Source organism: Lynx canadensis, chromosome E2 (assembly GCF_007474595.2).
Source record: "Lynx canadensis isolate LIC74 chromosome E2, mLynCan4.pri.v2, whole genome shotgun sequence".
Lineage (NCBI taxonomy): Eukaryota > Metazoa > Chordata > Mammalia > Carnivora > Felidae > Lynx > Lynx canadensis.
Window position 1 is genome coordinate 18,188,832 of NC_044317.1, and position 17,030 is coordinate 18,205,861.

The window sequence follows — 17,030 nt, forward strand, 5'->3', positions numbered from 1 at the left end:
AGAGGGCGGGGGCCAGTAGCCGCCCCGCCCCTCGGGGCGCCGCGGGCGGGTCTCAGCAGAGCCCACTGCGCCAGCCGGGCTGCAGATGCCGCCCCCGACACACGGTGTCCCGCCCAAACTGATTCGTGTCTGCCGTCGGCCGGTGCGTGCGTGCACCTCGTCGGTCCGCGTGTGTCTGGCCGAGCTCCCCCTTCCTCTGCGGCCATGACTCCGCCGCCTCCCCAGCCACCGCCCCCGGGCTCGAACCCCGCCTCAGACTCCGCCACCGACCCCCGCCCAGGACCTGGACCCCTAGTCGTACTGTTCGGAGCCACGGCCGGTGCGATGGGGCCGGACCTGGGCTCCGACGAGACCGACTTAATCCTCCTAGTCTGGCAAGTGGTGGAGCCGAGGAGCCGTCAGGTACGATGAAAAGGGGGCAGCAGGGTGTCCAGGTTGTTTCAGAATCTGAGGCGAACAGTGGATGATCGGTTACCCCCGCCGCTCGTAGGTGGGGACGTTGCACAAGTCATTGGTTCGCGCTGAGGCGGCTGCACTGAGTCCGCAGTGCCGCGAGGCGAGCGGCCTGAGCGCCGACAGCTTGGCGCGGGCCGAACCGCTGGACAAGGTGCTGCAGCAGGTGAGTGCTGGGGCCCGGGTGAGTGGAGACATGGCCGGGCCGCGGGACATTTCTTGGCGGGAGAGGAGGCAGGCGGCAGGGCCTGGCATGCTGCGACCAACTGGCCTGGGCGGTAGGACGAGTTCCTGTTGTTTAAAAATTTCAGAGATTCCCGCGTGTGCCGGCCATTCCTGGGGGCACCTTACTTTTCAGCCTTTCCAGGGATCCACTCCTACTGAGCCGCGGGATGGAGGCTACGAGACCCCTGCTAGGGTCCCGGCCGGCGTGGCTGTGAGGCTGAGACGCCTCTGGGGACCTGCCTGGCCAGGTCTCCCAGAAAAGCAGTCGGAAGCCAAAAGGGCCGAGGGACCTGGTCTTGGCCATAGGTCACGGTCCCTGCCGCCTGCGTCCTCGGCCCACCCACCCTCCTAGGAGACGCAGGAGCGGGGGCGTAGGGCGGGATCTGCCTCAGAGGCAGACGCCGCCAGGTGTAAGCTGCTCGTCTAGGCCTGTCCCGGCCGGCTGGCCAGGCGTGGGCGCTGTCCGGACCCCGCCTGGAGGCTACCTGACTCCTGAGTGCAAAGGCCCGGGGTGCCTCCCAGCCCTGGCTGGAGCGGGAGGCGGTTCCCATTGCTGTTTTCTTTTCACTACTGTACTTACCCTGTGCCTGACTCTTAAGTGTAATGAGTTTAAGTGCTTTACACGCACAAATACTTTCATTTCTCAACAACTCCTCCGGTGGTTCTTGATTTAGGTACAAAGATGTTGAACCTGAGCCTGCTCCTGAAGGGCTCCCAGGCTAGCCCGTACTTGGGGAGTGTGCTGAAGGAGAACTGGGTTGGTTTGCTCTGGGCCCCCGCTTAGTGCTTATACCTGTTCTCCAGAGGTAGTAAGGCTGCTGGAGACTGGGCGAGGAGTCCCCCCGCCCCCCCCCCCACCATGAGTAAACAAGCCCGTGCCAGCCGGTCGATAGGGTGTGGGTCAAAGCTCATGCTGCCCCTGGCGTCCAGGTATGGGGCTCTGTCCTTGGATTTTCTCTGCTTCTTGGTTGGTCAGACTTAAGAGGCGGGGCTGCCATTGACCGTGAGCCAGCTGGGCCTCAGGCAGGATTGGGCCTCCCCCACCTGTCTGAGGGTGGTGCCTGGTCAGGGACAGGTTTAACCTGCTTTGCCCCGCCCCTTCCCACCTGCTTATCCCACTCCACCAGGTGTTTGCTCTGGCACCACTCCAGACTCTTGGAGTGTGTGTGATGGGGGCTTGGGTGATATGTGACTACCCCCATTTGGCCTGGAAGAAGTGACCGTGGACTGGGGGAGAAAAGGGACACAGAGCCAGACCCAACAGGTGTGGCCAACTCCTCCCCAGGCAGGGTAGGGCTGAACATCCAGCTGAACCAGCTTTGCAGCCTGTGCCCTCCCTCCTCCTGCCCACCCAGCTGTGAGTCTGTCTGTCTCTCTCCCCACTCCCTATCCCCAGTTCTCACAGCTGGTGAGCGGGGATGTGGCTCTGCTGGGCGGGGGCCCCTACATGCTATGCACTGATGGGCAGCAGCTGCTGCGACAGGTCCTGCACCCTGAGGCCTCCAGGAAGGTATGCCACTGAGGGCACAACAGGGGGTAGGGTTCCCAGGACCCCCATCGTGGGGGTGGGCAGGGCAGCTCAGTTCCCTCCATTCATGCCCACTCCCATGTGCCCCTAGAACCTGGTGCTCCCCGACACCTTCTTCTCCTTCTACGACCTCCGCAGAGAATTCCATGTGCAGCACCCAAGTGCCTGCCCTGCCAGGGAGCTCACCGTGGCCACCATGGCACAGGGTATCTGTGACCCCAGCAGGGTTAGGGTGGAGGGGAAGCCGCAGGCAGTTTTTGAGTATGTGCATCCTAGAGGGTTATGTGAACACATGCAAGTTTACATTATCTGCTGAGTCCTTGAGGGCACATGCCTCTGTGTCTGTGCTGGGGTGCACTTGAAATATGGACATATGTTTGCATATGTCTGGGATGGGGACTTGTAAGGGCATATATTACCTGGATCCAAACAAATGTTTGCCGGGACTCTGCATTTGTCCACGTAGGGGACTTGGACCTAGGTGGGACCAAGATTGGTGCTCATGCTGGGATTTCCTCACTGTTACTTCCCTGTTCATAGACCTGGGGCTGGAGACAGATGCCACAGAGGATGACTTTGGGGTCTGGGAAGTGAAGACAATGGTAGCTGTCATCCTCCACCTGCTCGAAGGGCCCAGTGGTAAGGTTCCCCTCGCCACCTGTCACCTGCTCTCAGGACTGGGTGAATGTCTACCTCTTAACTTTCTCAAAGTCCCCCTCCCCACTTGTTACTTTCTTTGAGACCACAGGTAGATGCTCCTTTGTCACCTCATCCCCCTCAACTGTCCTCTTTTTGCAGAGCTTGGTGGGGAGACCCCCTCCACCAGACCCTGCTGACCCCCATGCCATCTCCTCTCAGGTCAATTGTTTTCGAAGGCAGAGGTGGTAAAGCAGAAATATGAGACAGGTCCTTGGTGAGTGTGGGGGCAGGGGTGGGGGTGACAATAGCTGGACAGCTCTGATTCTGTGCCCTGCCCCCACAGCAGCAAGGCCGATGTGGTGGACAGTGAGACTGTAGTTCGGGCCCGTGGGCTGCCCTGGCAGTCATCAGACCAGGACGTGGCTCGATTCTTCAAAGGACTCAACATTGCCAGGTGGGTACAGCAGGCAGGATGGGTGGCTCAGGAGGGCAGGCCCGCCCAGGAAGCACTAACCCAGCACTGGCTCCGCAGGGGTGGTGTAGCACTCTGCCTCAACGCCCAGGGCCGCAGAAATGGCGAGGCTCTCATCCGGTTTGTGGACAGCGAGCAGCGGGACCTAGCGCTGCAGAGACACAAGCACCACATGGGTGTCCGCTATATTGAGGTGGGGCTTTGGGCTGGGAGTGAAGAAAGACAGAGCTGAGGCCAGCCAGGCTGGAGACCCATGGGCTGCCCCCACTGTACCCACAGGTATATAAAGCAACAGGAGAAGAGTTTGTCAAGATTGCAGGGGGTGAGTGTGCTCCCAACAGCACCTAGTTCCCTTGGTTCTTGATCCATGTCCCACTTGCCCACCACCCCCTGCCTTTCTGCTCCCCTGTGCCAGGTGTAGGTGGGTATTTGGAAGGGCACAAATGGAGTCAGTAGGTGACTCCCATGCCTCCCACCAAGGCACATCACTAGAGGTGGCTCGTTTCCTGTCACGGGAAGACCAAGTGATTCTGCGGCTACGGGGACTGCCCTTCTCAGCTGGGCCGGCAGATGTGCTAGGCTTTCTGGGGCCAGAGTGCCCGGTGACTGGGGGTGCTGATGGGCTGCTCTTTGTGCGCCACCCTGACGGCCGGCCCACTGGTGATGCCTTTGCCCTCTTTGCCTGTGAGGAGCTGGCACAGGCTGCGCTGCGCAGGCACAAGGGCATACTGGGTAAGCGATACATTGAACTCTTCCGGAGCACTGCGGCCGAGGTGCAGCAGGTGAGCACCCAGGGCTTTCCCTACCCTCTGTGTGATTCTCCAGGGTGCCCCTTCCGTCCCCTGTGCACCGGCCCTACTCGGCGTGACTAGCCTGTTGCTGCCTTCCTTACCAGGTCCTCAACCGCTATGCATCCAGCCCACTCCTTCCTACACTCACTGCTCCACTGCTGCCCATCCCCTTTCCACTGGCAGCTGGGACTGGGAGAGATTGTGTACGCCTTCGAGGCCTGCCCTACACAGCCACCATTGAAGACATCCTTAGCTTTCTGGGGGACGCAGCTGCTGACATCCGGCCCCACGGTGTCCACATGGTGCTCAATCAGCAGGTGAGGCTGCTGCCAGTGGGGAGACACACGTAACTAGGAAGGGGTGTGTGGTTGGGAGTAAGGCATTCTTGCATACGACAGATTGCTTACAAGACCACCATGTGTACAGGGCCGGCCGTCAGGTGATGCTTTCATCCAGATGACATCAGCAGAGCGGGCTTTAGCTGCTGCTCAGCGTTGCCATAAGAAAGTGATGAAGGAACGCTACGTGGAAGTGGTCCCCTGCTCCACAGAGGAGATGAGCCGTGTGCTGATGGGAGGCACCTTGGGCCGTAGTGGCTTGTCCCCTCCACCCTGCAAGCTGCCCTGTGAGTGTCTCAGGGGCTGGGGAAAGGAGGCATGTGGGGGCCAAGCTGTTATAATTCTCACTTTCTACAGTGGGGACTCCTTTCTGACTGCCTCATCCAGGGCAGTGCTGGGCTCCCTGCAGATGCACTCTCTACTTCTGCCTCCAGGCCTCTCACCACCCACCTACGCCACCTTCCAGGCCACCCCAACACTCATTCCCACTGAGACGGCAGCTCTATATCCCTCTTCAGCACTGCTCCCGGCTGCTAGGGTGCCTGCTGCCCCCACCCCTGTTGCCTACTACCCAGGGCCAGCCACTCAACTCTACATGAACTACACAGCTTACTACCCCAGGTATCTGCTGCTAAGAAAACTCCAGTCTTGTCCCCATCCTGGTTTGGGGGAGGGTCATGATCCCCTTCCTGCACCAGATAATCCAAGGTCTGTTAGAGCTCAGACTTATACTAAGATGGACACGGGAGTGACAGATGTGGCCTGGCTGATGCCATCTACAAATCAGAATGGAGATGACTCTGTAGAGGCAGAGGTTTTAGGCAGGAAGAAATGAACTAAACAAGGCACAGGCAAAGGAAGAGGGAGGCAGGTCTTGGTCTAGGCCATAAATGGGACTGCTTTCCTAAATTCCTGCCTCTCCCATCCTAGCCCCCCAGTTTCCCCCACCACTGTGGGCTACCTCACCACACCCCCTGCGGCCCTGGCCTCTGCTTCCACCTCAGTGTTGTCCCAGCCAGGAGCCCTGGTCCGTATGCAGGGTGTCCCATATACCACTGGTATGAAGGATCTGCTCAGCATCTTCCAGGCCTATCAGGTGAGGTGTGGCTGGAGGGCTTGGGAACCTGATTGAGGCTGGAGCTTCCTCCCCTAAATCTCTTTCCCTTCTGCAGTTAGCCCCTGATGACTACACCAGTTTGATGCCTGTTGGTGACCCGCCTCGCACTGTGCTACAGGCCCCCAAAGAGTGGGTGTGTTTGTAGGTGAGGGAGCCAGGAGGTAAGAGCTGGCTGATGTCTAACATGACTCTCTTGCATCCAGAAAACCAGCACCCTCAACCAGGTGGCTTCTTTCTGGCTTGTCCAAGCTCTCAGAAAGCACCTAGAGGAGCTCAAGCCCTAGCTCCACCTCCCACTTATTGCCCTGCCTGTTCACCCCAAAGATGATGGCTGGACCCTGCATGCAGGACTGGGGGTGGAATTGTGTTACCCTGCTCCCAACGGCCTGATCTGGGCCTCCTGAGTAGCACCGAGAGCCTTTGGTCAGCTTTGGCCATGGCCCATACCCTCAGATACTGTGGGGCTGGTGTCCACAGCAGGCTCGTTTCCTTTTTAAAAATGTAAGTCCGGGTGCCTTCAACGTATGACTCCTGGGAACTTCTGAGTAAAGATCCCAATGTTCTACCTTCCCCTATCCCTCCTAGTAGGGGGCAGGGAGGCAGAGAGTGCTGGCCCCAGCTCCCACGATACTTGGACCTCAATGGCCACGTTGTGCCAGGTGGTCCCATCTAAGGGACCTCCAGCTTGGCACAAGCTTTGTGGCAAAATCACAAGCTGTTTTGATGGACTATACTGCAATATCCCCAGAGGACACTAGGGGGCAGGAGGCCCTCACAAAAACTCAGGCTCAAATTTTAAAGGGGACTTTCTGCCTACTTTTCATGCACACCTTGGGCAGGCCAGTTGTCCTGAACTCAGCAGACACCGTGGAATGTCCTTTGCACCCATTAGAGGGTACAGAACTGAAGCTTCGGAAGGAATTTGGAACTCTACTCACTCCTCCGTAAAATAAACAAAGGTTCTAACCAAGTGGACTTTTTAAAAGCCAAAGTCTCCTGAGCTTTGGACCCCAGAGTGAGGGGCTCCACACCTGCCCCAGGCAGAGGAAAACTCAGGCAGATTTCAAGGACACCGTTGACCGATCACCATTTATTATTTCAGCACTGTAACTGAGGAACCTGAATTGCTGGCTCTTCTCTGTTATTTGTGTAAGGAGCACTATACTCCTACAAAAGGTTTTAAAATACAAAATATGTAAGAAAACAATCCCAAGTGCTGTAAACACAACTGAGATCCAGTTCCTTAACTGAACATTGCCCATTTTATAAAATATAAGGTTTCAAACTTTAGCTCACCTGAACCTTAAAGATGACCATCTGTTCAGAGTATTAAAAACAGGGCTTCATAGGCAGACCCAGCAGAGCTCTAGTGATAGTGGTTAGCCCTGGGCAGGGTAGGTTGCCCTTCAGACAGTAACACCACATGTGCACCTGAAGACAAGACCTCTGTTCCCTTTCAAGCTGTTTTCAGCCATGTTTCTGTGTGTATCTCTAGTAAGCAGAAGACTGCTTAACCCATGTCTCAATTCAAGATCTAGCACAGGCTGGAAGGGGTAGGAGTGGGTGCTAGGACATACCCAGTTGCTAAACGTTGCTACTGAAGTCAACTTGCATAGTTCAGTGGATGTGTGCTTTAACACCACTTATGTTGCACAAAGGATTAAAGTCTTTACCTCCAAAGCCAAAAAATATTGACTCGTAAGCCAAAGATTTTACAAAATGATACAAGACTGCTCATATAGTATATAAAGCTCTATTTTAAAATTTAACTTTTATTTTAAATAGGAAAGCATTTCTAGTGCTACAGGCATCAAGGTATTTAAAAGGCATCAAAATTTGGTGCATAGCAACTCTGGATCATAGAGGCTTTTATTCTTGAGGGCAGCAGAGCAACCCCCAAAGGGTCTTGTAAGGGGAACTCTTACAAGAACCTCCTGTGAGGCAGCTACCCCAGGGGCAAGAGGGCGGAGGCAAGTCTGACCAGCTGTCTGAAACTTCGAGTCAGGGGCCGCCTCCCACAACCCCTCCAAACCAAAGGAAGCTGTGGGCTTCCAACTACAGGCCCTGAAGCAAATCTCACTATCCACACTCTGACATAAAACTTACTTTAAAAAGAAAATCTAAAAACACCCTGCTCCAGGAGGGACCAGAGTGATTTGCTGAAGGACAGACATTTTTCTCTAACTAGTTTTAAGGAAAAAATATAAATCATCATGGTTTAAAGAAAAAGAAAAAAAAAAACAACCCATACTTCATCCTGTAGGAGGTCAACAGCTCCTACCCGGCTGACTAGAGGTGGTGGGCAACAAACTGGCTCCCGCTGCCTAGGCCCCACTTGGCTTCAATAGAGAGTCCTGGCATCCAGAACTCCTAATCCCCAGGAGTAACAACATCAAGCCCTTTGACCAGCTCAGCACACTGTCACACATAATAGGCACTCAAAAAATTTGCTTCCTGAATAAATGAAATTACATGATTTCGTTTGAAAACATACTGCAAGCTTCAGGGGCTTTGAAATGGGCCCGGCCTTAGAACAGGTACCTAATCCCATTAAAGGGAGGGATAAAGGGGGGTTTGGAAAAAGCACCCAACTCGGGCACCTCCTTTGGTAGACAGCAGGCTGGAGTTTCTTGCTGGCCCCGGCCTTGGGCACCAGCCTCACCAGCAGCAGCACCAGGGTATCTTTGGTGTGGAGGGTCAGGTCTGTGATGCTACTGCATGTTTGGGTTTGCCCCAAAGCCTCTGGGGGAAAAGGCTGGTTTTAGGCCACGTAGACGGGACACGGTAGGCCAGAATCATTTTAGACTGTAAACAGAATGAGGGATAAGCTTTCCATGCCAATGTGAATCTTAAAAGCTTCCCATCTGGAGTCCTGCATTTTCTCTACTGTTCTAAAGCATAGCTCATTTGTGCTTAGCTTCTGACATAGCATGGCCTCTAGAAATTAGTTAGAACCAGCAAATTTGCCTAAACCATCATGAGACTGTGGCTTCAAAGGTTACAGAGCAGCCAAATGAGGATACTCCCATGTGGAAAAGGTCTGGGACCAGAGGGCACAAAAGGGAAAAGCAGTCCACAGCCTACTTGTTTGCAGGATGGCAAGATATTAAAGCTACGAAGCTAAAACAACCCACCTTTCAAAGTCACCTTATGCGTAGCTATCTTACCCAAGGCCCTGAGGCAAAAAAGCAATTTCAACATGGAGTCAGTATGGAGAGATTGCAGAAAGATCACCTAGAAAGTTACAAAAGGTTATGCTCTGGAATGTCATTTAATATTCCAACACTTCAATGATTGGAATGGTCTCCTCTTACTTTAACAGTTTACTTTTATAAAGAGGTATGAGCTACATTTGGCTTTATTTCCTATAAATCTATGAAAGGCTTTAGGACATGCTGTTTCTGAGGCATAGGTGTGGGCTTGGGAGAATTTTTTTTTTTTTTCTATTATGTTTGCCTCTGGAAGGTTTTATCAAAAGTTCCTACTTTAAAAATAATCATCAAAGCTAAAGAGTCCTTCAAATGACCATAAAGGAGTACAAATCACCAATCATAGCTAAGCAACCAGGTCACTTGCAAAAGCAGCACCTCTGAAATGCGAGAGCCTGCTGCATTCACTCAAAAGCACCCATCATATAAAAGTATCCTATTTAAATATAAAAAGCAAAGCTCATTTCCCCAAAGCGCAGTCTATGCTGCTCTTGTTCTTTCACAATCTACCCAAGGCCTGAGGTGGAGGAATGCTGATTTCCCCACATATAGTGATCCCAACTCCTGGTGCCAGTCCTGAAGGCCACAGAGTTGGGAACCCAAGGTCCAAGGAGAGAAACATGCTGAGAAGTACATGGTGGTAGACACATGGCTGCAGGGAGCACTGTCAGAGCCCATCGGATCTTCCCAAATCCAGGGAATCGGGACCAGGGAGGGGAGCCTGCCTGCTCGCCCCTGTTCCTTGGGAAACAGAAATCTGGGACATGTCTCTCCCAATTATCTCGTTCACTGAAAAACAAGAAAAGGGAGAGTGATTAGTGACCTCTGTGTGACTGACCATATGATGCTTAATGGCGAGTTCCACTTCAAAGACATTTTTTCCCTCTCCATGGTTTTCTATAAAGGTAAATGCAGTGCTTTAAAGCCTGCTCCTGGATGGAATGAAGACCTCCTTCCAGAAGCTGTTCAGACACCTCTTTCCCTTTCAGTTCAGTTTGGGTTGGGAAGGGAGATGGCTCAGAGAATAGGAAACATTTTTACCCTCCCTCTAAAAGCTTATGCTCTAGAGCAAAGGATAGGATATATCTGAAATGTGTTAACATTCACCTAACTTTTCCTTAATTTACATCTCTACAGGAGGGTTTTCCCTTTCTGATTCCTGCAGTGTACCCTGTATGAAAAGTGAATGAAAATAAATACTTTGGTGAGACTAAGAGATTTGGGAGTTATTTTGTTATGCTAATAAACCATTCTTTACTATATGGGCCTTTTTTATTGTTTCTCATCCTTTCAGAAAAGACCTTGCTTTTTCTTTTTTTTAACATGGACCACTTTGTGAATTTGCATGTCATCCTTGCGCAGGGGCCATGCTAATCTTCTCCGTATCGTTCCAATTTTGGTATATGCACTGCTGAAGCGAGCACCTTGCTTTTTGTTGGCTTCTGTGACAAGCCAAGCATTCCTAGAAGCATAGTGCTCTGTGAGGTCTAATACAAAAAACTCCAATCTTAAGAAATGAGTATGGAAAGAAAACCCCAAAGTCCCCCTCAGTAAGAACCTTCAGTTCTCTCATCATGAGAATTCTTTTGCTTTGAAATGAAAATTCTTTGCTTTGTCAACTGAAGATTATACTCCTAAGCCTATATTCAAAAGAACTGAAAACATACGTCCACATAAAAACTTACGCCTGGGTGGTTCAGCTGGTTGAGCATCTGACTCTTGATTTCAGCTCAGGTTATCATCTCATAGTTGTGGGATTGAGCCCCAAATCAGGCTCCACACTGAGCTGAGTGTGGAGCCTGCTTGGGATTCTCACTTTCCCTCCCCCTCTCCCTCACTTGTATGCCTGCATACTCTCTCAAGATACACATTAAAAACAAAAAAACAAAAAAACTTTGTACCTGAATACAAATTCATAGCAGCATTTTCATAATAGCCCTGAACTAGAAACAACCCAAATACCTACCAGGTGATGAATGGATAAGCAAATTATGGGCTATCCATAGAGGGAAATACTATTCAGCTTTAAAAAGAAATGAAGGGGTGCCTGGGTGGCTCAGTCAGTTGGGCGTCCAACTTCAGCTCAGGTCACGATCTCGTGGTCTGTGAGTTTGAGCCCCGCATCGGGCTCTGGGCTGATGGCTCAGAGACTGGAGCCTGCTTCCGATTCTGTGTCTCCCTCTCTCTCTGCCCCTCCCCCGTTCATGCTCTGTCTCTCTCTGTCTCAAAAATAAATAAACGTTAAAAAAATTAAAATAAAAAAAATAAAAAGAAATGAAATTCTAATACATGCTACAGCATAGGTGAACTTTGAAAGAATTATGCTAAGTGAAAGAAATCAGACACAAAAGATCATATATTGTCTGATTCCATTTGTATAAAACAGCCAGGACTGACTAACCACACAGACAGAAAATAGGTGGTTGACAGAGGAGTTATGGTGAGGAAGAAATGGGGGATGACTGCTAACAGGTATGGGATTTCTTTTTGGAGTAATAAAAATTTTCTAAAATGAGATAGTGGTGATATTGCAGAACTCTGTGAATATACTAAAACCACTGAATGGTATATTCTCAAGGGTGAATTTTATAGCAATAAATTATATCTCAATTCAGCTGTTATAAACAAAAATAGGCCAAGACAAAAAAAGTTCTATACTTAGAATGTGATGTGATCATAGAGCCAAGAAGACACTAATAGTCACTTAAAAAAGCTTCAAGTATTAACAGCTTTTTTTTTTTTTTTCTTTCAAAGAGAGAGAATTGAGAGAGACAGCATGAGCAGGAGCCCAATGCAAGGTTTGATCCCATGACCCTGGACAGTGACCTCAGCCCAAATTAAGAGTACAATGCTCAACCACTGAGCCACCCAGGCGCCCCTTTCAAGTATTAACATCCAATCTTTTTACAGTTTAGGTAATTTAAAAAATTTTTTTCAAATTCATATACTCATGGCTATCAGAAGGGAACATTCACTTCATATTTATTGAGCATCTATGAGAGTTTGCAACTGAAATTTTGTATCTTATTTCAATCTTCACAACATTTTAAGATAACTATTACCCCACTTTACAGATCAGTTAACTGAGGCTTTGACAGTTCACCTAATTTGCTCAGTAAATAGTGGGATCAATTTCCAAAAACCTATCACTTCTTGGAGGCCAAGAGTAGAGAAACTGGTGGGGGGGAGGGGGGAATCATTTAGACAAAGAAGATGCAAAAGATCCAGACACATGTGTTGATGCCAGGGGAGGGAGAATGAGTGTGTTAACAGAGAGGAGAGGGAGTCAGGAAAGAGAGAATATAAAGGGGACATAAATAGACAAGGCAGCCGTTGGCACCTGTTATTCCAAGCCACATAACGAGCAAGGAACAGTGTTTTCAGTGTGGATTCCATGTTTAAGTCAATGGGCTAGTCTCATGCTGAGAGGGAGCCCAAGGATGGCCCATGATCTCCATGCATAACCTCTAACATAATACATCACATTAGATTATCAGTAGGGGTCATCATTATCTGTCTCTCCAATAGCCTGTGAGCTCCTGAAGGGCAAGGACCTTACTAATGAGGAAACATCAATTTCAGATGACTGAATAAATGGATCCTAATTCAATACAATTACTTGGAGACTACTGGGAACTAGTATACTGAAAGTTCACTAGGTGATAGGATAGGAAGGGGACCAGAGAATGTTATTAAAACTAACACATGACATCTGATTTTGATTTTGACAGTCTCTATGTGTCTATTTTAGACAGGTCTCCCAGCTGTGGCAACAAGCCAAATATAGAAGCAAGTACCAGCTGTCAGTCATCTTTTCCCAACACTTATCCCTTCCAAGGATGGTGACTTCAGAGATGTTCCAAGTTGCCATGTAACATTGTTAAATTATCTCACTGTTCAAGTTTTAAAACTACAAGGTGATTACAAATGGTGCTTTATCATCATCAAAAACCAGGACGCCTGGGTAGCTCTGTCAGTTGAACATCCAACTTTGGTTCAGGTCAGAATCTCAGTCCATAGGTTTGAGCCCTGCGTCAGGCCCTGTGCTGACAGCTCAGATCCTGGAGCCTGCTTCGAATTCTGTCTTCCTTTCTCTGTCCCTCTCCTGCTTGTGTGCACACTCTCTCTCTCTCAAAAATAAACATTAAAAAAAAATAAAAAGACATCCCCCCCCCCCAATACAATGTATTGTTTTCCTGTGTCTTTATGAGAAAGTCAGTGCTTACATTTTGAGGATGAGGGTATATATCCAGCATTATCCACCCACTTACCAAGTACACTTTGATGAGAAACACATCATTTTTTAAGGTAGCCAGGTGATGCTGTTTATAGCAAAAGCCTGATCAAAGCTATGTTATTTCTGCTCCCCTTTATCAAAATTCTGTTGTTCTTTTGCCTGTTGTGCCTAATCTCACACAGTTGAAGCAATCTGGAAGGTTCCTTGACTGGGATTTAAGACTATAATAAAGCTAAGAAGATTTTGCACAAAAAAAGCACTCAAGCTGACTATACTCAAACATACTTTAACACATAATATTAATACATAATAATTAGTCAGTAGATTTAAGTTCCAGTAGGGCAGGGACATTATCTATCTTGTTCTCCACCAAACCCTTAGAGCTTGGTACATTCTAAGTGCTGAGTAAAATTAACTTGCCAAGTTAATCTTTTAATATAATTTGGGGACTTGGAAAAACAACAAGAATTATGCTCAAATAATTGCTACAGGTGAATAGTGAATATGAATTTTAGGACAAGGAGTCAGAACTACAACAAAGCAGTCCTTTTGCCATCCTTTAGCAATGACTCGAGCGCAGTGCGGTATACAGAGTCCACTGCTCTTCTTTGCTTTTCACTTCTCCCTAAGGCTGGGAGCTTTGGGCTTGGGCGCCTACCTCTAGATTCCTGAAATATCTTTCCATTGTGATCAAAATTTGAGCGTCAACTTACGCAAGTTAAAATTATTACTGGTAAACAAACTTATGGTGTAATTTACATGTAAATTATCAGCAATATTTACAAAACAATATTTAAGTTACTTTTTAAAAACATTTTTTTAATATTTATTTTTGAGAGAGAGACAGAATGTGAGTGGGGGAGGGGCAAAGAGAGAGGGAGACACAGAATCCGAAGCAGGCGTGCTGCGGGGCTTCCTGAGTATAGATGACATGTTGCATTAGTTTCAAGTGAACAACTTAAGTGATTTGACATTAAGTTATTTCTCAAAAATACTAAGGCTTACAACTTCATTTTCCACTTTCTTTTAATATATATATATGCATGAATTTATTCATTTATTTAAACCCTAGTCTAGAAAGTATGTGAGATGGCTTTTTTTTCCCACCAATTTAAGAGCAGAAAGAGTTGTATACCCCTACTATACAATTTTATCATTTCTCTCCTTTAAAGAGTAAAGTGAATTAAAAACATAGAACAAGAGTCAACAACCCTCAACACCCATGTGAACAGGTTATATGGGTCACAGCATTTGGCCCACTTGTGACAGGTGCCATCAACCCCCACTAACCCAACACCTGGATTGTCTGTGCCACCACAACAGAAGCAGTCAGAACCATCAGCAATATTTGCTGTAAGAACAATTTTTTTATACAAAAATTGCTATCCAAATTACCAGTCCATTGGAATGCTATTTCTCCACAAAAGAATATGGTGTCTGAGTAACAAAAGGCCTCTTATTTAGAGCTTAAGGTTTCAGAGCTAGAGCTGACAAGCATGGTATGGTATGAAATCTCACCACCCGGGGGAGAGGGGCTGGGTAACCCAAGACACTGCTTCTGGAGTAGGCAGATACACAGTCATATATGCAAAAGCCCAAAGGGCCTTTCTAACAAGCAACTGAACATCTTGGAGCATTTTTGTAAAGTATTTCTGGGTATAATTAGACTCCATTTATGTGTTATTTCATCTTGAAACTGCAATGAACATTCATCCAAGTTTGGCAAATTCACCTTTTCTTCCCTTCCCTGTACCCCAAGTTAAAAGTATTGTCTGGTGAACAATTTTATGGAGACATTATTGTTTTAAGCTTATTTATTTATGTATTTAGAGAGAGAGAGAGAGAGACAGACAGACAGACAGACAGACAGACTGGGGAGCTGGATCTGCACTGCCAGTGTGTAGCCCAATGCAGGCTTGAACTCATACACCATGAGACCATGACCTGAGCCGAAATCAAGAGTTGGGATGTCTTAACAACTGAGCCACCCAGGCACCCCGGAGAAGTTTTTTGGGTTTTTTTAGTTTTTAATTTTTTTTTTTTATGTTTTATTTATTTTTGAGAGAGAGAGGGATAGTGCATGAGCAGGGGAGGGGCAGGGGGAGTGAGACACAGAATCCAAAAAAGGCTCCAGGCTCTGAGCTGTCAGCACAGAGCCTGACACAGGGCTTGAACCCACAAACTTTGAGATCATGACCCGAACCAAAGTCAAACACCTAATGGACTGAGCCACCCGGGTGCCCCTGGAGAAGTTATTTTTTACAAAATGAAGATTGCAATCATTTTCTGAATTTTACTTGAAATGAAAAAATGAGAAATTTGGAAATAAATAGAAATGATTTTAAATGGATGAGAAATATAGAATAATAAACCATAAAGTAATACTAGAACAGTTTTGCTAAGATAGACTTAGGTTTTTGATGAGTTGTAAGAATACCATCTAAACTAAATACATTAAATAACTGAATTCACTGATTTATGGCATGACCTGAAGAATTAATCTGTATTTATCAAAGTTTGATTAACATACCTTCTTAAGCTAAAGACAAAAAAAAAAAGAAAAAAAAAAGTTCCTGAAAATTTAGAAGGTGTCTATATAATAGACTGCTAACTGTCCTAATTCATTCTTAAGTAATTGAATTTAACTTGTCACATGGCCACTTAGCTACAAACTACATTCACAGCTTCCCTTTCATAGGTAAGTATGGCCACATAATTTGTTCTTTTCCAATGAAATGTGAATAAAAGTGTATCTTACTCACTGCAGACTCAATAACCTACTTCCCTTCCTTTCCCCCTACCTCTAGCTTCAAAGTGGTGACTCTACTCTGACAATACCTAAGGAAATACAGGAACAATGAAATAAAGGAATCCTTATCTCTGGATTAACCTGTGGTGTAAGAGAAACTTCCAATGTGGTAAAGCCACTGTATTTGAAATCTCTATTATAGTAACCTAGCTTATACTGTTAACAAAAATAAAACTCACCACCATAAAGTAACACAGAAAGAATAATTAAGTATTTTAAGAACCAAAATAACCAGTTTGAGCTTTATCACACCAAGTTTTTAACTAAGGCATTTTAAAATTCACCCTGAATACTAGACAATTTCCAACCACAGGACAACCTGAATATATATACACAGATCAAAAGAGATCTTTTACTTTTAACACTAGCTTAAAAAAAAAGTTTATATATTTGTTTTTGAGAGAGAAAGAGACAACATGAACAGGGGAGGGGTAGAGAGAGAGGGAGAGAATCCCAAGCAGGTTCTGCACTGCCAGTGCAGAGCCTGACTTGGGGGTCAACCTCATGGACTGTGAGATCATGACCTGAGCTGAAATCAAGAGTTGGACACTTAACCGATTAGCCACCCAGGCGCCCCTTCACACTAGCTTTTAAAATTTTTTTTTTTTCAACGTTTTTATTTATTTTTGGGACAGAGAGAGACAGAGCATGAACGGGGGAGGGGCAGAGAGAGAGGGAGACACAGAATCGGAAACAGGCTCCAGGCTCCGAGCCATCAGCCCAGAGCCTGATGCGGGGCTCGAACTCACGGACCGCGAGATCGTGACCTGGCTGAAGTCGGACGCTTAACCGACTGCGCCACCCAGGCGCCCCCTTTTTTTTTTTTTTTTAAATTTTTTTTTTTTTCAACGTTTTTATTTATTTTTGGGACAGAGAGAGACAGAGCATGAACGGGGGAGGGGCAGAGAGAGAGGGAGACACAGAATCGGAAACAGGCTCCAGGCTCCGAGCCATCAGCCCAGAGCCTGATGCGGGGCTAGCTTTTAATACTAGTACAGGAAAATTATGACACTTGTTTTCAATGAACCTGACTAGAGGGGTATCAGTCTTGTTACTGAGAGTCCTTTCTTTTTTAAGAAATTTCTTATGTGTATGATGCTATACTCAGTGTCATACAGACCTTTCCTCTAAAAAAGGTTGTAACTCAAAACATTATTCAAAGAAAAACAATATATCTCCAGCTGAGTAAACACTACACAGGTACCTTAAAGT

General features: G+C 47.6%; 2 protein-coding genes and 1 non-coding gene across 10 annotated transcripts in view; 1 reads left to right on the forward strand and 2 right to left on the reverse strand.

Annotated features, from left to right (window-relative positions):
• The first annotated feature begins 62 nt into the window (after positions 1-62).
• Positions 63-9,988, forward strand: ESRP2 (epithelial splicing regulatory protein 2). 6 transcript variants are annotated; one of them, XM_030299496.2, is made up of 16 exons: positions 99-402; positions 491-619; positions 2,075-2,188; positions 2,298-2,412; positions 2,747-2,845; positions 3,065-3,119; positions 3,189-3,299; positions 3,378-3,510; positions 3,597-3,639; positions 3,798-4,099; positions 4,213-4,425; positions 4,535-4,733; positions 4,881-5,067; positions 5,377-5,542; positions 5,619-5,724; positions 6,403-6,770. In XM_030299496.2, exons 1-15 carry the CDS (start codon positions 205-207, stop codon positions 5,706-5,708), a joined length of 2,154 nt encoding a protein of 717 aa, XP_030155356.1. In that variant the 5' UTR covers positions 99-204; the 3' UTR covers positions 5,709-5,724; positions 6,403-6,770. The 6 variants fall into 6 exon arrangements, with proteins under 6 accessions (XP_030155355.1, XP_030155356.1, XP_030155359.1 ...); XM_030299497.1 differs by lacking the exon at positions 6,403-6,770 and adding an exon at positions 9,910-9,988 and having other exon boundaries at positions 126-402; XM_030299495.2 differs by having other exon boundaries at positions 63-402; positions 5,619-6,770.
• Positions 7,303-17,030, reverse strand: part of NFATC3 (nuclear factor of activated T cells 3) — a 139,187-nt gene continuing 129,459 nt past the window's right edge. For 2 of the 3 annotated variants that reach the window (XM_030299494.1, XM_030299492.1), the window contains one exon: positions 7,303-9,561. In XM_030299494.1, the coding sequence (XP_030155354.1) occupies positions 9,440-9,561 (122 nt within the window). In that variant the 3' untranslated portion in view covers positions 7,303-9,439. The remainder of the gene's footprint in view (positions 9,562-17,030) is intronic. The other variant, XM_030299493.1, reaches the window with a different exon arrangement.
• On the reverse strand, positions 10,090-10,196 carry LOC115503615. The gene has a single exon (XR_003965450.1). It is a non-coding gene; the product is annotated as a U6 spliceosomal RNA (small nuclear RNA).